General features: G+C 42.8%; 1 protein-coding gene across 2 annotated transcripts; it reads right to left on the bottom strand.

Annotated features, from left to right (window-relative positions):
* Window positions 1–1051: 1051 nt before the first annotated feature.
* On the bottom strand, window positions 1052–15887 carry LOC147897825 (BRISC complex subunit Abro1-like protein). Of its 2 annotated transcripts, XM_087380893.1 has the most exons (4): window positions 15756–15887; window positions 13740–15552; window positions 11569–11620; window positions 1052–1523 (listed from the first exon to the last, which is right to left on the bottom strand). In XM_087380893.1, exons 2-4 carry the CDS (start codon window positions 15129–15131, stop codon window positions 1468–1470), a joined length of 1500 nt encoding a protein of 499 aa, XP_087237019.1. In that variant the 5' UTR covers window positions 15132–15552; window positions 15756–15887; the 3' UTR covers window positions 1052–1467. The 2 variants fall into 2 exon arrangements, with proteins under 2 accessions (XP_087237019.1, XP_087237020.1); XM_087380894.1 differs by lacking the exon at window positions 11569–11620 and having other exon boundaries at window positions 1056–1523.
* Window positions 15888–22868: the final 6981 nt, after the last annotated feature.

Here is a 22868-nt window from a genome sequence, read left to right as displayed (position 1 = left end):
CTCCTAGTATCCTCCTGAAGTGTGTCCTGGATGACTGTCATGGTTGTCTTCCGCTTACCACCTTGTGACCAAGATTGAGTCACCTTGGATTGTTCTTGCTCCTTTATCTTGGCTGTTATTTTTGCCTCCATCTTCTTGGATTCCTCCAAGACTTGCCCGTGCTTGGTTCTAAGCTCCTCCAAGGTGCAGTCTCATCTTTTACTATTTGCAGTATCTTGGCATTCAATGCTATTGTGTTGCCTTCCTTTATCCCTGTTGAAGGGAGGGCTTTGACGGTTGCGGCTTGGTCCTCTGCTGTCTTTTTCAGGCCCTCATTCTCCTTTTTTAAGGCATCCAGTTCTTGGCCAATCTTTGACTGCATATGGCCAAGCATTCCTATAGGCACCCTAAGACATATCATCATATCACGCACAATCATACAATTTCAGCTTCAAACTTTACAAAATTCAAAAATCAATCTAGAATCATATTTAAACATTGAAAAACATAAATTTAAATCTGTGAATACTGCATTCCAATCCCAGGTTCCTCAGCATTCTGGCACGATGTGGCATCACAGCCATTCCAAAGCATTCCAGTTTAGGGAAATACTTGGAACGTCATTACCCATTCCGAGAAGAGTCCCTGGTAATCTTCTTGGAAAACAAATCGACATACATAAGAGATTCATAAATACATCCAATTGTAACTTCAAAATATAATAGAGAATGCTTACACGCTCTTTGGTGAACCTAATGCTCACAACACAATTACATTTCATGCACCATCTCCTAGGAAAATCAAGGACGAGTTTGGCATGAAAGGTAATTGTTCTCTTGATAAAGTTTTTAGTATATTGCAACACTAATACTACCTTTCAAAAAGATTGGACAAGCACCAGATCTGCAACCTGCTTGAATGAATTTCACTTCAAGCATATTCCAAATAACAGAGAGATAGATCTATGACAATGACATTCTGTGGAACAAACAAGGGCAAGTTAAGAAAACTGACGTCACAGACTACCAGGATGTACAAGAGAGATCATTGCTTTCTAAACTCATAACCAAATCCATACTTGAGATTTTCCCTTTTGAGGAATCATCATATTGAAGCAATCCGTCTGCGAACAGTCTAGCTACTTACAATTAAGATCAAATTACAAACAAAAATGTCTATAGCCTCTAGTCACACTCCCAACTTCCAAGTGCCAAAAAGATTATGCTGACTGAATCATCGATTCACCAACTATAATTTCACTAACGAATAGAAACACAATTTCTGGAAGCACTGAGTATTTAAGGAGTGTAAAATATGCACACAAACCATGGGCTAATAGGAACCCCAACATGGCAAAGCGTACATATTTTACATTACAGATGCATGTTAGATCTTTGAAGGGCATCAAAAATCAGAAATTGTGCCGTAAAATACTGAGCCTGCAGTCCAAAGCTTTGTATACCTTGCAAAGTGTACACAGCAAAAAAATCACCATGCTATTCCAAGCTTGTGAAACGTAATCTCATCTGTGCGTTGATTTTCTCCTGCCAAAACACAGCAACAATTAGCTAACAAAAACGTTGGCTAAAGAGTCCCCAAAACACTACCAATACAAAAAAAAATTCAAGCAGACTCGACATTTTCAACAGAGCATCAAAAGTTAAACCTAATCTCACATCATATGCATGCACGCCTGCATTCATGCATAGCTATGTAAAGAAAGGTATGAGCCGTGGTGCAATATGGCCATAGCCAGTATCCCTTGTGGACTGCTTTGCCCTGATCAGAGGATGTAATTTAATCCCTGGCCACAAGGCTGGTCACAGCCAAGAAAGCGGCTGGAGGGATGAGGGGGGGTTTATAGAACCCCAAACCCTGGCAGGTCAGCCAACAGCAAGACTAATTGGCCAGGCTTTGAAGGGGGGAAAGGTTGCTGCTGTAACTGTTGTAGACATCTCCAAGATCACTGCGTATCCCCAATTGACTTCAATAGCTGCTCTAGAGTATCCCCCTCACCCTTCTTTGCACCGATTGTATGAACCTCTTCTGCTGCATCAGCCACTCCTCTGCTTCCAGTCTGCAACCTCATGTGGACTGATCTGCCCAGAGACAAACACAAGAATGCTCCTCCAAGGGGCCCCTTTTATAGGCTTTGCAGCCCCCAGACCTGTTACAGACTGTTACAGACAGGATGACCAGTCTGTCAGCCTGCAGCAACCCTACTCTGCCGACCTGTCTGCAGACTTCAGTCTGCTGCTGTGCTACTGCAGTAGGTTCTACAGTCAGCCGTACTGCTGCAGTACAATCTGTACCTGCTCATGCTGCTGCTGTACCACTTGCAGTCCCATTTCTGCCTGCAGTACCAGCTGCTGTATCAGCCCAGGTACCTTCACGAGCTTGGTTACACACAAGGTCTACGTGCTCTACCCATGTATCTGCTGCCCACATGGCATCCCTCATCTGAACCTCTCTGTCCCATCTAGCCCCATGTCCTCATATCGGCGCTCACAAGTGGGGACGTGAACCTAATATTCCAACACACAGCCGGCTCTGCACGTGGTGGTGATTGTAAGGTCACTTTTCTACTCAGTTTTGGGTTCTATTCTGGACTGTATCTCGAAATGCCTTGTTAGCGTATCTGACTGTCTACATCTTCAGATCTATGCTTAATTTGATTCATGTCCAGTAAGGGTTATAGGGTATTTTAACTTTGAGTCACGGAACGTACTAACACCTATAGATCTAGACAACAAGATGGAAGAATCGGAGGACGAGACTCCAAGGTGTTTTTGATGATCATCGGGATGACATCAAATGCAATGGTCTCGCACATGACTTGGCAGATATGCTATCAGAAGCGTGACAAATCTTAAAAGACTAATATGAGACAAACAACATAGCCACAATTCTTTTGCTTCAGATAGGTTGTATACAATGAAGATGAAGGAGATCTTGTAAGTGATCATCTAGTAAAGGTAAATGTAATAAAGGATCAGCTGGTGGCTGTTGGCCGTCACAAATTACCTTGCCTTGATACCTCCCAACAGCTTCAGAGGTGTTGCTTCCATGACTACAGCAGAGCGATCTAAACCACTCAATGGAGAAGTTGGGCCGATGCTACTGCAAAAAAAGAGAAGGAGAAGATGTACGACGACAATAGTAAAGATAAAGCCTTTATTGGCCAGCGGACTGAGTAAGCCCAGACAGTAAACACAAGAAAGATTCTTCAGACAACGGAAATTATTCTGATGGTGAAAACAAGAGAGTCTGGAGATGCATTATGGGCAGGCGGATTGTTCAGACACTGAAGCTGAGGACATAGTTGTCAACAAAGACAACAAGAAGGCTGCTTGCTCAAAAGGGAGATATCAAGAGCGTTCGGACAGTGACTGTGGCAATTTCATAGGGAACAACGGTGATGAAGGTATTCCAAATGAGTGTCTAGCTTGCTAGAATGCAGTAAATTTCCCAAAGTTTGTATTCTCATTACGCATTCATGGTTTCAAAAGACTCATAAGTTCTAACCCATCTCCATGTTGCAGAATGGTAGCCCAAGAGCAAACAAGAGTACGATATTGCAGACTTGGCGGCCACTGACAGTAGAAAGTGGTTGAGCAGATGGGGGGCCGAAGACCGATGTTCCAAGTTTTCAAAAAATGTAAGTCAGAGCAATCTACTTCCACACAATATTTTTGCAATATTTCGCGACAGAAACTGGAGAACACAAACTGAAATCTGAAAATCAGAATTGCAGCACTTACCTCAAAGATTCTTCACGATAGAACAGAGGGAGAGAAGAAGAAGATGCAGCACGCACAACACTAGGGCCCAGAAATAAGGGCTGGACCCCCCCCGAGATCTTTATTGCAATAGAATAATACTTTGTACACCTGGCTCATGAAAGAGCATAAGTTTGAGTACAATCTTGAATGAATCTGGGAAGCCAAGAGCCTTTCTTTTATAGACTAGGCCTAGCAAAAAGCTAGGGCCTGCTTTCTAAAAGCTACTTTAACAAAAAGCCAAGCTTTTAGTCCTTTTCCTTCTAAATCTGGTGTTCTGGAGCTTTTAGGCACCTTTTAATCTTATGGGCCCTCCTTTTAATGAGGCGCCCCCTTGTCTTTACTTTTTGAGCCTTGTAGGACCTGCTTTTTAGGATTTTCTCCCAACTCTTGGGTCCTTGCACTTTCTTAGGTCCTACACATGGCACAAACAAATTCCAACACTTTAACCCATTAAAGGCTAGCAAAATGCATGCATTCCTAGTTCTTGGACTAATCCTAGTCCCTAGTGGACGTCCCCACAATTCTCTTTTACTAATGCAAAGAAAAAGTAAAACAAAGCTTATTCTAGTTAACCAAAGTCAACTTTCTGGACCATCGTCAATGCAATAAAGACTCTTCTTTATTTCTTGGGAGAAATACCAATTGATGACATCCCCTCGGCTTCTGATCAGTTGTCCTCAACTGAAAAACTTCTTCATACAGCTGTAAACTTGGAGATACCTCCTCTCTTGGCATCAATTGCCTAATAGTTATGGTACTTGGCAAGATACCCGCAGATAAACTTGCCTCTAAGTGCTTTTCTTCTTTGTGTGGTACACAGTCTGTTCTTGTGGGAGGGTCTTCTCCATCTCTTCCACTAAAGTGAATCTTGGAATCTGGTAACTTCCGATAATTGTCTTGTGGCATTCTTTGCTCCTTTTGGCCATCTGGCCTTAGGGGGCACTAGGCAGCCGCACGCCTCTCTTTCTGCAACTAAAACACTTGCTCTCCGCATGGAGATTCTTGCTTTTCTTTGGCATTTCCAGCTCTTTAAGAGCATTGGGCAGCCATAGGCCCTTCTTTTTATTGGAGTAACCTGCTCTTTAAGAGCACTGGGCAGCCATAGGCCCTTCTTTTCTTGGTGTTTCTTGCTCTTTAAGAGCACTGGGCAGCCATAGGCCCTTCTTTTTATTGCAGTAACCTGCTCTTTAAGAGCACTGGGCAGCCATAGGCCCTTCTTTTTATTGGAGTACCTTGCTCTTTAAGAGCACTGGGCAGCCATAGGCCCTTCTTTTGTTGGCATTTCTTGCTCACTAAGAGCACTGGGCAGCCATAGGCCCTTCTTTCTGATTCTGGATTGATTATTCCATCCAAGCATTTTCCATGCCACTGCTATGCAATAATCCTCTTGCTATGATCAATCCACCTGAGTCCTTTCAATTTGGTGCCATTCTCGATCATATCAATATTCTTGGTCCTAATTCCTTGGAATGACAAAGCTCTTGACAACTCTGTTTCTAAGAAGCAACATAATGTCTGTAGATACACTCAGAGAAGTTTCCCATCCAGTACTCATAATGTCCTTTATCCTTGGCAAATCCATGCCCCTTTCACTTGGAGTTGACCACTTCTTCTTTGACTTTCACAAGTCGGACTAGAGATAGTTCTAAAATGATTGCTTCTTCTAAGGGCTCTGTATTCCCCTTGGCTCTTTGGCTGCAACTCTAGCTTTAAATCCAAATAAAAAGGAAGCAATAAATCACATGGCCAATATTTCGGCATATCACACTCATTGACTTTTCATTCATGAGAGGTGTCTTCCTGACACAAATTCAAGAAAACTGTCCACTTTTCTCCTACAAGGGTTAGATCTTCATAAGGCGAACTTTATAACATAAAAGAGATACTTAGCCTTAATAAAATTGTTTCTTGGAATCTTTCCATATCCTCTTTCTTTAAGAATCCACCCAAATCTTTTCTAATGAAGTCATAAACTCCATACCGATACTCTTTCAAGTATTGTAAAGCTCAACTTGGAAGTTAAGAACTGTACATTGGAGAATATTTACAATTCTGTTCACTGACCTGGTGCTTCCTTATACATATACCTAGATGAATCCAAGAAGATTCCCAAACTCATCCTCTAAAAACACAACATAGTACTTCCTTATACATGAAATATCTTCCCACCAAACACTTACCGTGTTGGTCAGATAAACTTGAAAGGTTCTTAAACTTTCCAAAAGGATATATAACTGACAGATGAACTATAAAATTGTGTCACTTTGGCCATAATAATCCATGAGAAACCAAGTTCTTGTATAAAACAAATCCCAATGGAAACTATTGAATGATAGAATCTTAAAGAAAATAATGGGCTAATAGTGACCAAATAGAATCTTCTCACACAAAAAAAAGGGTTCTTGAATATATCATGCGCCCTCGTATGAACTTATGTTTATTCAATACAAAATTCCCAATAAGGAGATGGTGGAATGATAATAGTCTTGACTTGGTCATTGATGACCATGTTCAATACTGCTATAGAGAGATGGTACTTGTGCATGTCATGCTCCACAACAACAAAACTGAATTTCATATATCTAGATGAAATCCTATGGAATGAAATGGCTGAAAACATATAGCTGTGTCATAATGGAATAAAATCATTTGCATGACTTCAACTGGGATACGTAGAACATACTACCCACAAGTGGTCTTGTCCTCAAATCTCCAACGTACTTATTCTTTCTTGTATGAGAACTCATCAAGATATGCTTGAATCATATTAACTGGGAGCTTTGAAGCTGATTGAGAAACTAGTTTTTGCACTTGATAAAACCATGGATCATATAAGGCCCAACTGTGTATTTCTCAATATCCATAAAGGATATCCATACTGTGAGTCCATTGTCTGGACCAAATAAAAGAAACTGGTTCCTTAATATGCTTGGAATAGTATAATCCAGAACTGAGGTAATATAACTTAAAACTGAAATATTTGTTCAATAATGACCACATGGAATTCTGCCACAAAGGATCTGATACTTGATCTTCTCACCCTCCATAAGAACATTACTTCAAATAGGATCTGATCTTGAATCTATCATGGATCTAACTCTTGACAATTCTCCTCTTTGGCATAGGCTGCTCAAACCCATAAACTGATCACTGAATACAATAACTTTGAAATTCTTTTGTCTTGGAACTGTGTATACTACAAAAGTTTGCTTTGACCAAACAAGTTATCCATCTGATTGGGTCTGCTCAATTCCCCTACCAGTCAGCTGGATTGGAGGGTGCTTTGGAGCCCTATATAAAGAGGCCAAAGGGGTCTCACTTGGCATCATCTGGAGCAGCCAACCACCAGCAGATTGAAGCAGCTCCAATCTAGGAGGTGAAGAGGGACAGAGGAGCTCTTTGTCTGCAGCTCCTCTAGGAGGTGAAGGCGGGACAGAGGAGCTGCAGACAAAGAGCTTGGAAGGGCTGCTCACCTCGGCTGACTACCCTGGGCAGTAAGGTGGAGAGATCTGTCACCAATTGGTATTTCTCTGAAGAAATAAAGAAGTCTTTATTGCATTGATGATAGTGAAGAAAGCTGACTTTGGTTAACTAGAATAAGCTTTGTTTTACTTTTGCTTTGCATTAGTAAAAGAGAACTGTAAGGACGCCCACAAGGGACTAGGATTAGTCCGAGAACTAGGAATGCATGCATTTCGCTAGCCTTTAATGGGTTAAACTGTTGGAATTTGTTTGTGCCATGTGTAGGACCTAAGAAAGTGCAAGAAGGACCCAAGAGTCGGGAAAAAAGAATAAAAAGCAGGTCCCACAAGGCTCAAAAAGTAAAGACAAGGGGGTGTCATTAAAAGGAGGGCCCACAAGATTAAAAGGCGCTTAAAAGCTCCAGAGCACCAAATTTAGAAGGAAAGAGACTAAAAGCTTGGCTTTTTGTAAAAGTAGCTTTTAGAAAGCAGGCCCTAGCTTTTTGCTAGGCCTAGTCTATAAATGAAAGTCCCCTGGCCTCCCAGATTCATTCAAGATTGTACTCAGACTTATGCAGCCAGGTGTGCAAAGTATTATTCTATTGCAATAAAGACCTCCGGGGGGTCCAGCTCTTACTTTTTGGCCCTAGTGTTGCGTGTGCTGCATCTCCTTCTTCTCTCCCTTTGTTCTATTGCGAAGAATATTTGAGATAAGTGCTGCAACTCTGATTTTCGGATTTCAGCTTGAGTTCTCCAGTTTCTATCGCGAAGTTCTTGTGAAATATTGCAAAAATATTGCGTGGAAGTAGCAATCTATGTTCTCTTTCCCTCTCTCAGTTCGTTTTGATTCCTAGAAGAAATCTGCGGCTGCTCCTCGCCAGATGAAGATATTAGATGCTATTTTTCCTTGTTTTCTGTGAAATTCAAAATCTATCTTGGTGATTATCTGCTGCGAATCGAAGCTCTAGGCTGCGTTTCTACCAGCAGTGATTCGTTTTTAGGGTTTCTGGTCCGGTTTCAGAGCATAGGATTTCCACTTTCCTTGGTAGAAACGGTCCAAGGCTAGCATGCAGCTGTGAATCAAGGTGGGGCACTCCTGTTTGTGAACTAATACACATCCAGGAAGGTGGGGCACTGCTGTTTGGAGGCTACAAATTCGTATTGGTCAGACGTCTCTTCTCTCTCTATCGCGGTGTCTCTTGGGCTATTTTCTTCTCTTCTCTGTGATTATCAAGTGGGAAAGACATTCATCCTGCCGTCATCCTTGGTGATGTGCTTCCAATCTCTTGCTTAAAATTCTCACAGTAAAAAGCACTTGCTTTTCACGAAAAGCACCTGCTTCTCTTAGAAAAAGCACCTTCTTTTCACAAATAGCAATTGCTTTTTGTGCACGCGCGGGCTTCTTTTCTTCAATGCGGCGTTTAAAAAAAAATAGTAAAAGCAACAAAAAGCAGCAATTGCTATTTTGTTTTTCTCATCATGGATGGGGCCACTCAGCCCTCACAAGTACAAGCACCTAAGCAAGATTGCGAGATGAAGGGGAGAAGGTCCCAGGATGAGGAATCCTATATAGAGAACTATTGGCTGAATGGGCAAAAGCAAGAGATAACCACTTCTTAATTGAAGCTTGTCCTTGGACAAAGCGGCTTCAAAATGTTAAGGGACATCTAAAGATAAGTATTTCTTTCATGTTTATTAAGCTTGCCTTATTCTGATTTAAAGATCTAACCCTTGTATCTTATTTTATGGGAAAAGAAGTGTGTTGTTTCCTTGATTGTTTCAGGGATCAAAAGTCAAGGACACAAGATTTCTTATACATCTATAAATGTTTCCAAAGTATTCCTTGATAAACAAGTCATTTATCTCGAGTTATATTATTTCAGTCTTGGAGGATTCCAAGTTATGACATATGGGTTATGCAGTCTCTATTATGGAACCAGTTTTTTGCGACCTATGTGGTCAAGGTTCCTCCTCCACCCAACTTTGTCTGATCTGTAAAACACCCTGGTGGGGGCACATATCTAGAGAGTTGGCTGGCCCTGCCTTGCCATGTGGCAGGCAGCCATTGCACCTAGGCGGGCCTAAGAGGATCTGTAGTCGCTCTACTCAAGCCCACTCTATGCCTGAGAGATCCGGCCCCCAGGCTGCCGTACATGCTTGCTGGTTGAACCAAGGAGTCAAAGAGAAGAGCCTTGGTCCGAGGGTCCTGAAAGTGTGAGTGGAAGCACTGTCTCTTCAGGCGAGCAAGTGAGGCATACCCCCTGCTCAAACGGGCTTGCATCGCTGATCTCATCGTGAAAATCGGGCCAGAGAAGATGACACCCAGGTAGGTATATGAGGAGACAATCTCGTCTGGTGATCTATCGAATGTGAACTGCTCTTAATGCATGACTGCTCGAAATGCATTGAAGATCATAACCTTGGTCTTGCCAAGGTTGACCTTCAAATCATGTGACTCACCAAAAACCTGTAGTGCATCCACATGTCGCTGGAGGCCCTCAGCAGAGGAGGACATTAGAACCACGTCATCTGCGTATAAGAGAATCTGAATCTGAGACCGTGAACAACCAGCCCCCCCTAGTGATCCCATGAAGGTCTCGAGCTCGTCTATGTAGAGGCCAAACAAGGTTGGTGATAGTGGGCAACCTTGTTTGACCCCAATGGTGCTCATAATATCCTCTGTCCATCCGGCACCTGTCTGAACTCGGGCAGACCTGCGCAGGGTTTCCAACAAGAAAAAGGGTGACACCAGCAGTGATGATGTCAGCAAGGGTATGGACAAGTACATCGGACTGTACAGAAGATTTTGCTGCAGGTTTGGAGCCACGAAGAGGCTTGGAACAGGGCAGAATAGCAAGGCTGTGTCTGTGCACTGTTTGGAGGCTGATTTGGGGGCCAAATAGGCCTAGAACGGATGATCCGAGGCAAGCCATCAGTGCCACATCATATCATTCAGGGTGAGTTCGGCGTAGGACACCCTTGTTTGACCCCAATAGTGCTCATGATCTCGTCTGTCCACCCAGAACCTACCCGGACTCTGCCCTCGTAAAGTGCCACGACAGCACAAATGATCTCCTGGTCATAACCCAAATCCTGTAGGCGCTGGAGGAGGCGGGCTCTTGGAACCGTATGAAATGCTTTGCGGAAATCCATAAAGCAAGAGTAAACCCTTTGCTTCCGTGCCCTCGCCTCCCCGATGATAACACTGAGTGTGAGAATGTGATCCATAGTTCCATGATCACGTCGGAATCCAGCCTGTCTTGTTGCTCTAAGTTCTCGACACTCTGCAAATCGACAGACCTCAAAATCAAGCACTGATGCATAAATCTTGGACATGACATTTCCAATCATAATGGTTCTGTAATTCTCCGGGCTCATGGGATCCCCTGCCTTGTGGATGGGTGAAATAGTGTTCATGGTCTAGGTGCGTGGAAACCTCAAACAAACAGCTTCATTAGAAAGCTTTGCTAAGATCGGGGCTAGGAGGTTAATCCCATATGCAATGAACGTGTCTCCACTGTAGCTAGATGCGGCATTCCAGACCATTACTTATCTACACACGCTCTTTCCTTTCCCTCTTCTTCCTCTTCTCGCCCACTTCCTCTTTTCCCTCTTCTTCCTCTTCTTTCCCTCTAGCGACGCAGGTTGCCATGGCTGGCTTTGTCTTCAAGCATTAATAGAAGGCCCTTTTTCTTGCTGGAAACCCTGTGCAGGTCTGCCTTCTCCAATCGTGGACATTCTCTGGATATGGCTCTGCCAGATCTGTCCTACATGGTGGCTCCCCACTGCCAGGTATTCCCTCTTTTGTTTTGCCCACATAGCAGCCTGTTTGCTGTCCCTGTGGCAGCCCCAAATCTATTTCTTTTTTCCTATGGTTCAAACCCCCCCCGCCGATGCACTCCTCATGTGGGAGCTCATGGGAAGGCCACCCAGGGTCTGGTCGGCTGTACCAGTTGGATATTTCAGAGGGCCCTTGGGGCCTATAAAAGGAAGCTCTTCAGGGCGCATTATTAATTGAGCAGCTTTTGGGACCACCCCAGCCCGCTTCAAGGTGTCATCCAGTAGGACTTGGTGCAGCAAGAGAAGAGGCTGAGTGTAGCATACAAAGAGCTCAAGGGTTGGCTGCCCTCACAAGCAGCAAGGAAGACAGGATCAAGGGAGGAACTTGTGGATGCAATGATGTTCATATTGAGTAGATTCATTGATGATGTCCCCCCTGTGAATCGAGGTGGCATGTTGATTGCTTTTGAATGGTGATGAGTTGCAACTAAGGTAGCGCATTACATAAGAAAAGAGGCTGCTTTTTACTTAGCGATTTGGCTGAATATACAGGGTTTGGAGCATACTTACATAATTCAACTGTTTAGCACCCATTCCAGCACAAAAGAGTTCATACATCTGTGTACTACAAGAGATGGAATACGTTGATTGTCAAGAATAAGTATCCCCTTCCACAAATAGACAATGCCATGCATCCACCCCAATATGCTTTACAAGTTTTTTAATTCTTGAACTCTATTCCACATTGCAAAGCAGTGTCTTGACTTTTTGCCATTGATACTGCAGCAGTAATCGAATTTGCCAAAGAATCAATTGTTGCTATGGCATGCACAAGCAGAGGTACCAGAACCAATTGCAACGGACCTACATCTTTTTGTCAAAAAGTCTTTTACATTACAAGAACTCCAACAATCCCAATAATGTAGAAAAGTAATTGTTATAAGTTTCCTTCAACTCAATAATCTATCTCATCACCCTCAAGCTGACTGGTCACAAGCAGTTCCAAGCTACTTCTAGACCCATGCATCCTGTTTACTTCTTCCCTGAGAGTCTGTTAAGTCCAAGTACAACTGCGAAGTAGAACTCAAAAAACATACTCCTTCGACGGTTGAATATATGTCATCTACAGAGCTACAAATCAAAGGGAGAGGTTTTGCTCTTATTCAATCCACTTAAGTCATGTATAGTGTTGCAAATAGGCCTCTATGCTGTATTTTTGGGCCGATAGAAGTTTATATTCCCTTTAACGTATACAAAGTTTCATCCACCATGCTCGTGGCTCTTGCTCATGGCTCTTCTCTTGCTAGCGTTGGCAATCCCGACAGTTTCATTTCCATTATTACTCTAAATAAAATCCAGTGACGTGTCTCTTCAAGGACAAAACCTCTTGGATCAAGCTTGCTGCTGGCACATCACCCTGCTTTGCAAATTTTCCTTCCATATTCAGGCTTGGAGATCAAAATAACTTAATGGCCTTGATCAATGCAAAGTGATTATGACTAAAACAATAGCCCGTTTCATTAGGAACTACAAATTAGCTCAGCCATACTACACAGTGACTTATATACGGAGCGCACCATTGAAACTTGCACCACATGCTTTGCCTTAGTACAAGCTACACAAAGTGCTTTGCCATGCCTCTGGAGAAGCTTTACCCTTACACTAAAAGGGCTGAAAGTTGTTTTTTCTGAGTGCTGAGTGGTTTACTTTTATGGTCGTAGAACCTCACAGCAGCTGTCGCATACGTTGGTAGTAGCTATTTGTTAGTGCAAAGCCACTACAAGCAAGCTCCAAATAAATCTATTTGGACAGGAGATGTGAGTCAGATTAGTGTGCCATGTTTAGGTGAATTGAGAGGAGAGGCAACGACATCCTATCCATTGTAAGGGAGAAGAGGACAAATTGACCGACTGACTATGAGGGGGGGGAGCAATTAGGGATCCCGAACATTCCAAAACATTGCACCTATGAAAAAGTAGGAGGTTCATGTCTACAAGTGGCACTAGGACCCAGATCTAGCAGAGTATATATATGACCCAAACCTTAGAATCTCACATGCGTACATGGTACCAAACTTTTTCGCAACACCTTTTAAAAACATAAGATGTTGCTGTTTTAGCAGTTTGTCTCTGCAGTCCATGGCACCCACATAAATGTGGGTTGATAATAAGTATATGACACATATATTGCCAGCAGTGATTTCAAATTTCAACAAAAAGGACACATTAAAATGATGCTACAAGAGATACAGCACACATCTGATGCTTTGAACAAAGTGGCTTGTGATTATTGCTCGCCCCTTCAAAAGATCTTTTGATAAGCAAAAAAGATTGCATTTAAAGGACTCTGAGCAGAAAAGTTTACGTTTTTCAATTCTAGGGAATGTAACAGATTCTTTATTGAGCCTTTCTAAAAGATTTCAATATCGGAAGTACAGCAAAAGAGGGAACTAAAGAGTAATGACAATCACAGTTCATTAGTCCCCAAAGTATATTGTGTCCCTTAGACTTGTCCTTCTAGCAAGACAGGCCTCTTCAGAAAAAAACACAAGTACTTGCATGAGATATCAACGGGAGAAAGTTGCAACAGTATTGCTATTAGTGAAAGGCTATACAGAGCAAATGCCTCACGTCACAAACAATTCAATAAGAAGAATTCCTTGACCACATGCAACAGCACTGATCTCACAGCTTGGAGGCCAATCATTGGAAAGAACTGCAGAGTACAAGAAGATAACCTGCTCAACAAGTGCAGAAGAAGATTCACACACTTGCTTTGCTAGTGTCTCAAGCTTTGACAACATTTTTCCATAAAGGTCTTCCAGTTCAGGCCCCTGTCGCATTCCATCCGGCCCAACAAAATTTGCTAATCTTTCCACATTATAACCTTCTGAGTAGATGTCCAAAAGGGCTTGCTCCTTCAGCATTGCACCACGTGCCTTTCTGCTACCTTCATGCAATTCCCTCCATTTCGTTCTCGATCCTACTGAGCTGCTCCAGCTTTGAGCATCTTCTTCTCCATCTGTGGCGCTTGAAAGCAAAGGAAAGGGCACTATTGGAGAAAAAGAATCATATTGAACGCGAAATGCAGGCCCAATATTGACAATGCTTACTGTCCTCGGTTCGAATGTCCAGGAATTGAGATGGTATTGATATGCCCGGTAGTCATGGGTATGAACTGCCTGTTGAGTGCCAGATTCTGTAAATAGCAGAAAAAGACAAGGAGAAGATGGGGGAAGCGAAATAGATTTTGATAAAGCGCCTGACGAAGAAGGTGCACATATAACAGCCTGACTACCTTTGGTAGCCTGGGACATTGAAAGATTATCTACATTGTCGGTGTCCACCTCCACTGGAGAAGACACACCACCTGGCCTGACAACGGTATTTGATAAGCTGCTATGCAAGCCATCTCGAAAAACCTTTGGTTTTGATTTAATGCCTACATCAAGGACAGGAGCGTCTAGTTCAATTGGGGAAGAAGCGCCACCTGATGCAGCAACTATCTTGGACGGGCTGCTGCGTAATTCATCCCTCAAAACACCACTCGACTGAGATGATGTTCTGCTGCTAGCTTTAGGGCTGCCATCCGTGAGATGTGTAGCTTCGGCCCCGTCTGTTTTCAAAATTTTGTGGTTTTCCCTTATATTCCGTGAGCCTCCAGGACTTGCAGGAGATTTGGAAAGCCCTGCGCCATCCTGATTGTGGGCTGTAGCAGAGAGTCTCAAATATCGTGTAACTGCAGTTTCTCTCATAGATGGCCGCATTGGGCTGTCTCGCCTCCCTACAAACCAGCCAATCAAAGGATCCCCGCCTCGACTTTCTCTATCTCCTATCAGCTTTGCTAGTTTTGCCAAATTTAAGAGCCCAGTTGCGTCGTAGAAGCTGAAAAGTGCACCGCTGCAGTAAAATCCGGTGATGATAGCAGTCAGCTGTTCCCGGAATCCAGGCTGTTCATCATCATCCTGGAGGTTCGGGGAGATTGTTTTTTCTAGACGACCAAACAGAACCCCATCACAGTCTCCAGAACAGGTCCCCAAATCTTGCAAAATGTGCGCAAGAATGGGACCTGAAACGGCGACTTTCTGCACTGCCAGGTCCATGTAAGACTCTGAGTCTAGTGAAGCCATTGCCTAAAATTCTCAGCTAGTTTCGTAGCCGGCAGCGCTTGCCCCAAACGCTGCCCCCTGCATCGCGATTGCTTCTGCGACCGACTGTCGGATTCGGCTATGCTGCGCGATAAAATACCGTGCTTATAGACAATCTCCCCTTTCAAAACAGCTGCGCGATGCAATACAGTGCTGCTTCCAGAACAAGCCCGATCAGTTATGAAACCAGATCCCAGCAAGAGCGAAAACCTCCAACGTTCCAGAAACACTTTCCCTGTCTACGATATTCCCAAACGGAACCAACCAAGGGCAGCAAGCGCAAATCGACAGATCTCACAGCTAAAATATCCTCTGCTGTGGGAGAAACCTATTCCCGCAATCCAGACTTTGCCAAACATGATGCAGTAGTGCCACAGGAGCACAGGATTCCAGAGCAACGTCCCTGCAGCAAAAGCAACCTCAAAGGCATGCAGACGAGCAGAGGATCTCTTGCGGCAATCCCAAGCAATTCTTGTTACATCGCAGGCCACAGGCAGAAACGAAAAACAAATCGACGAACGTCGAAAACAGAAGTGATTTTCTTCCGGGAATCCAAAACAACTTCGAGAAGAGGCAATCGACAGGACGAAAATCAAATCAACCAACCTGAAAAGGAGTCCAATTTGGAGCTCGACTGGACAGACCTCAAAAAGCAGAGGATTCCGTCCAATCTCAGCAACATTTGAGAAGAGAAATGAGGAGCTCCTGAGCTTTTATAGCTCGCATGCCCCATTTACACTCATACTTTCAAAATGACACATCATGACGCTTTTGCAGCTATGTTGTTTGTGCTCTCACATCTTCCATCATCTCTCACACCAATGCATGCCATATTATCGGAGTTTGCACACCCGGCTCCGCACTGGTGCCAATAGGATTTGCCCCACCAGCACCCGGCATTCACGGGCGACGGCTCAGTATGGTTCCCACGAATGTTTCCTAGGGAGGGGAAGGGGGAAGGGAGGGAGCGTAGAGAGCCCCACTCCCCTCCCACCACCCCCTTTCACCCCCCGGCACACAGGCTGGTTGAGCAACCCTCATCCGTCGACACTCGACGATGGACTGCTATGGAATGAGAGAGGGGCACAGTTTGCAGGCTTCCAAAACTCCTCGCATGGTGTCCAACAAGTTCAAGCTACTGCATGCATGAGTGAGTCCACCGTTTGTCAAAAATGTTGGTCGACCATGAGAAGCCCGCACTCCCAAGCCATCCCATACAACAAATGCATGGGTAAATTCATGCAGGGGCGCATCGCGCACACACGTGCGATGGTTTTGCATGATTCTTGTCACCTCGCCCTCAAACTAGCCTTACATACAACAAGCAGTCTCATAGAAAGGACAGGTGGACAAGGGCATGACTACTATCCTTGGCATTCAAGAGGCCACACGGGCTAGTTGAGAAATGGCGCACCCTTGATTTGACACTCGACAATGGATTGCTGTGGAATGAGAGGGGCAAGCAGAAAGACAAAACCGAGAAACAAGGTTTGCAAACTTCCAAAACTTCCGGCATGCGTCAAACGAGTTCAAGCTACTGGGTGTGCGAAAACGTTGCCCTCCCTTCACTATTACTACCATGGGTTTAAAGTTAGGTTAGCTTGTTCAAAGGGACTATCCCCTTGCTTTTTTTGTACCCATTCTCACATCCTAGGTGCATACTAGTCCTAACAATAGGAGGTGTTATCCTTCAATCGCAAGAGCATGCATAGGCTATTGCCATAACTACTATGGGACTAGTAGAAAATGGGCATTGCGTGGCACAACCCATACCACAAGGTTGCAGGCACTAATTCGTGAGATCCATACCACAAGGTTGAACTCTCACAGGCATTAAGCTTGAGATCCAACCTCCTTACCAATAGCACAATAACTCAAGCAGAGCTCCTCCCACCAATGAGGTCCTCGTTTCCATGTCTATGCAACCAAGTTATCCATGAGGATAGTACCCTTCATGACAGTAATGCTTTAGTCTCACACATCCTATTTTATTGTAAGCCAAAAATTGAGCTCTCTCACAATGAATGCTTGTAAGCCATAACACCAACTATATTGACATAAAAGACATTGTAAAATATGCGAGGTTTTTGCTACTTCATAACGAAAGGCATCGGATGATGTGCACCCTTATGCATTGTTTCATGACCCCACCAACACACCGACATTTGTTTAAATTACAATTGGCATTCACAGATAGCTTTCAAATGCCTATGACAAGCTCAAGAGTGTGAACCACTCAAGCTATAAGGGCATTCATGTGGCTCTATTATACACTTTTCCATGAATCATGCGACCTATGAACCTGTAAACATCCCCATATCTCCTCTATAGACTTTTCCTTCAAGTAGGTTCAATTTTTCCTTTAAAATAAGGACTAGATGTGTGTAATAAAATGAATCAAAGTCCTTTGTTAATGCACATACCAATAGGAGCACAAAGAGTGCACAAGGAGAAACATCATAATGGAATGAAGCCCACACTCTTTATGGCTCAGTGTTCAGTTTAGCTTTTGTGTTCATGTGCATTTTCTCCTTATGTCCATGCTCCCTTGCATTATCAACATATGTACTAGCATGTCTCTACATGACAACCCACAACCCTTGCAATCCCTCTTACCCTTGTACCATCGCTCCTTCTCCTCTTCTAGACCCTTCCCACCTCTCACCACTCTTTTACTCACTGATTCATGCTTTCCTTATCCTTTGTTTCTCAAATTAATATTCCCACCCACTCCTTGACCCATTCTTCCTTTACAATCCGTCTCTGCAACTCCTAATGCACCTTTGCAACCCTTGAACTCCTAGCATAGGCTTCGCAAGCCTCACACCTCATAATCCATGAAAGAGACTAGCTCTCCTCTTTCTTAACTTTACAATCCTAATTGAACCATATAACTCTTTCTAAACCCTCAAACTCATAACATAGATTTCTCAACCCTTCCCCCTTAATTCATGAAGGAGACTAGTTGTCTCATTTCTCAACCTTATAACCCTTTCTAGACCCTTCAACCCTCATTGAACCTTACATGAATTTAGACTCCTAACTTAGGTTTCTCAACCTACCCTTATTCTAAACCTTACAAGCTCTTTCTAGACCCCATGGAGGTTAGAATCCCCATCCATCCCATTTAGCCTCTTCTTCTTAACTTAATCTCATTCAAGGATCATTTTTTGTGCTTTAAGCCCACATCTCTAATTGGAACACAACCTAATACCCTATTCTACACTTGTGAGACTTATGCTACACCGAGAAATCAAACATAACTATATGTGACTAAAACCTCAAAACAAATGAGAAATGGCATATATATTTCCGAGGTGATTATCGCCTTAAGTGAAAATAGGTCATGTGTAAGCATGCACATGGAAGAAAGGATATGCAATAGGATGAACAACTCAAACTTTTGAGCATTTTCATTTTCATTACATGACATTTTGATGCATCCATAAGTGGTCAAAACTTGTGTTAGAAGCGTTTAAAAGCTACCTTAAACTCACCAAAAATTCCTTGACCACTACCCTACAAAGTTTTGCCATCCTCCTTATAATTCCTTAACACCTCCTTGCAATTTCGCCATCCTACAAAATAGTTCCTTAACAACTCCCTTGCAATTCCTCATCACCCCTCTTACAACTCCCAGCTCTAGAAAACCTTCTCCCCTTCATTTTGGCATATCGTTAGAACTTGGGTTAGAAACATTTAAAACATGCCTTAAACTTATCCCAAGTCCTTGACATGTACCCTACCCTCCACCTCCTTCTCCTTCTCTCTTTTTCCCTCTTTCCTCCCCCTCCTTCATGTTCCTTTCCATTCATCTCAATCATTCCCCCCCCTCACTTTCACTTCCCCTCCATTGTGGTGTTCTCATCGCCCCTAGCCCTTTACATTTGCTCCTATCCCCCCATCTTTGCCATTGATGTCATTGGATTGAAACCAACCCCTCTCCCCTTTTCTTCTCCTCCTGCTATAGCCCATCCCATCTCACATTCGCTCCTCTCCCCCTCTACTGCACCATTGACATCACTGCAAATGAAATCATCTCCCCTCCAATTCAATTCTCCTCCCCTACCCTTCACGTTCACTCCTTTTCCCCCCTCATATTCGCTCCTTCCCCCCCTCACATTCGCTCCTCTCCCTCTCCTACACCACCATTGCTACCACTGGTTGAAACTAGCCCCCTCACATTCACTCCTCTCCATCCCTTCCCCTTCCCCTCCTTCACATTCCTTTCTCCCCCCTTTCACATTCACTCCCACATTCAATCCTTTCCCCCCTCACATTTGCTTCCTCTCCCCTCAACTTCCCTACCACCATCCTGGGTGGCCAAAAGCAATTCCCTTCCCTCATAATATCCTCCCCCTCCCTACATTTCCCTAGTCCTTCCACTCCCCCTCACATTTGCTTCTTATCCTTCACATTCTCCCTCCTTCCACTCCCTCATTCGTGGTAGCATGGTGGCCAAACCCATCCCCTCTCACATTTGCTCCCCCCCCCCCTCCATTCACATTCACTCCTCCCCTCCCCTTCACACATGCTTCTTTCACCCCCTCAGATTCACTTCTCTCCCCTCCTGATGTGCCATTTATTAATTAAATTGAAAATCATTACTAAAGAAAGCACCCACATTGCTTAAATTACACAAAAGTTGAGTCATCTTACAAATCGTATTGGTTAACACCAATAGGAAGAAAATCAAACCAACAAAACTAACAAGAAGTCAAAATTCCTTGTCAAGTCATGCATGATAGATCTCAAAAGTAGAGAATCCCATTAAATCTCAGTAACTTGAGAGGAAAATGAAGAACTCCTGAGCTTTTATAGCTCAAAGTCCACATTTACATACTTTCAAAATGACAAAATGATACTTTCACAACTATGGTGTTTTGGAACCTCTTTCCATATCTTATTATTCTTCACAATGCATGTCATATGAGTTGGCCTAACCAACGTGCTTCTGCATGGGCCTTGTTGCATTGCCCTCAAATGAGCCTTGAACATAGCAAGTGTTTAGTAGAGAGGCTGCTATGTTCATTTGAGGTGGTCAAGGGCAGATCTACTATCCTTGACTCCATGGAGTGTGGAGGATGACAACTCTACCATCGTGACACACCTTGAGTGAACACAACTAGGTTGCCCTCCCTTGACTTTCACTACTAAAGGTTTTAGGCTCCTATCCACAAGGCCCAATATGGATTGTCCACTTGGTTTTTGGGTATACCCACCCTTACATCCTAGGTGTTTATTGCTCCTAATAACACGAGGGTGTCATCTGGTAGCCATCCTTTCTCCAAGGTTATCGATAGGCTCTTGCAATAACTACTATGGGACCCATGAATGGGCATTGTATATCTAAATCCATACAAGGTTGAATACTTACAAGCACTTAGCCTTGAGATCAAACATCCTTTCCCAATAGCACAATTGCTCAAGTGGAGCTCCAAAGTGTTCCTCCCAATAATGTCCTTTGTTGCCATGTCTATGCAACTAAGTTGACCATCCTTTATGAGGATAGTACCCTCGATGAGGGTGATGTATTCATCCCAACCATGATATTTGATTCTAAACATATAATTGAACTTTGTTACAATGAATGCACGTAAGCCATAACACCTACTACATTAACAATATAAGTCATTGTAAAATATGCGAGGGTTTTTGTTATTTCATAATAAAATAATTGGAAGGAATCAAATCATGTGCACCTTTATGCACTTTTCAATGAGATTTGTAAGTTGCAATTCAAGCTTGCTTTAGAGAAAATAGAAAGATAGATTTTGAATGCCTATGACAAGCTCAAGAGTGTGAACCACTCGAGCTATAAGGACATGTTGAGAGTTCACGCTCAACATCATGTGATCATGTGTGCATAGCACCATCACGTGATCATATGTGCATAGCACTAACCTTATAGAGTGCTATAGAGGAAAGGGTTAGATCCCCTAACCCTATAGAGTGCTATAAAGGAAAGGGTTAGATCCCCTAACCCTAACCCTAACCCTAAATGGGTTTGTATATATCCTATTTTTTCAACTAAATCTAGTGTATACTTAGTCATTTGTGGTGTGCTCTCTAGCTGTGCCCTCTCTCCTCATCTCCACTCTTCTCCTCTCCCCTCTTCATATTTTGTTAGGATATTCATGTGGCTTTATTATATACCCTTCCATGAATTATGCACCTTATAGACTTAAATGCATGTCCATATCACCTCAATACTTTTAAATGTAAATACTTCAAGTAGGTGTAATATTTCCTTTAAAATGAGGACTAGATAGGTGCAATATAACAAATCAAGTCTTTTTTTCAATGCATATACCACTAGAAGCACAAAGAGTGCACACAACCAAACAAAATAGTTCAATCTTATGGCATAGTGTAACATTTCCCTGCCCATTTGTTTCTTTGTGATACGCCAAGCACCAATTCTTCTATGAGATATGTAGCTTTTAGAAATCTCAACCAAGTCATTCCATGGATTATCATAGGAAAATTTAATTGTTCTTACTCTTATATGCTTTGCCTTCTCGTGATGTTTTAGACTCTTTGTTAACTCACTGCGGTATCGCGTGAGGTAAAGTTCTTGAACTAGATTCTTCAAATATGACAATCAATGGTGCATTGTACCTTTGAGATAACCCAAGATCCTTTTTACGAATTTCCAATAAGATATAGGAATTAAAGATTATGTTTAAATATAGCATGATGAAATGAATCACATACTCATTGGGACTCATTTTCATCAATTCACCTTTTTTGTTCATGTGCATTCTCTCCTTGTGTCCATGCTTCCTTGCACTATCAGCATATCTCTACCCTTACTATAACCCACAATGCTTACAATCCCTATTACGGTTTTACCCTCCATATCTTCTCCATTCCTCCTTCTCCCCTTCCATGCCCTCTCCCATCCCCTCACCCGCTCCTTAATCACTCTTTCTTCCTTTCTTCACCCTCTCTTTCTTAGATATATTCTTCATAGCCCCTCCTAGCCCCACTTTTCCTTCATAATTCTTCTCTCCACTCCTCATCTACCCATGAAATCCTTAAACTCCTAGCATATACTTCTCAACCTAGTCCATGAAGGAGACTAGCTCTAACCTTCCTCAACCTTACAAACCATTCTTCATCCTCACTAGGTCCTCTCATTGAACCCATAGAATAGATAGATGTAGCTGCAGCTCATGAAAGGTATAGTTTTCTTGACATATTCAGTGGCTATAAACATATTTTGATGACTCTAGAAGATAGAAATAAGACAACTTTAATCATTGATGAATGGGGAGTATTTAGTAGTAATATGATGACTTTTGGTCTTAAAAATGCTCCACCTACTTCCCAAAAATGGATTCAACAAATTTTTGCTCCTTGTCTTACTAATTTTATGAGGGCATCCCATGTTTCAATGATTTTAGTGTGCTTGGAAAAAAGGTAGATCATATTCAACATTCAAAGATACACTTCAAGAAATCCACAAATGGCTAGATTGAGTTTAAATCCTAAATAAATTTGCTCTTAGAGTCAAAAGAGGTGACTTACTAGGGCATATTATTTTAGAAGAAGGTATGATTGTAGATCCTTAGAAAGTTGATGCAATTCAAACAACATCTACACCCAAAGATCTACAGCCTTCGAAGATTTATTTGGCATAACAAATTTCTAAAGCCTTTAGAAGATTTATATGGCGTAACAAATTTCTCAGATATCTGACTCATTTATATTAGC

The sequence above is a fragment of the Dipteris shenzhenensis genome, chromosome 10 (genome assembly GCF_047967505.1).
Source record: "Dipteris shenzhenensis isolate YYH24624 ecotype China chromosome 10, Dip_SZ_1.0, whole genome shotgun sequence".
NCBI lineage: Eukaryota > Viridiplantae > Streptophyta > Polypodiopsida > Gleicheniales > Dipteridaceae > Dipteris > Dipteris shenzhenensis.
Note: the sequence above shows the minus strand (reverse complement) of the source record. Positions and strands in the feature narration are given on the sequence as shown.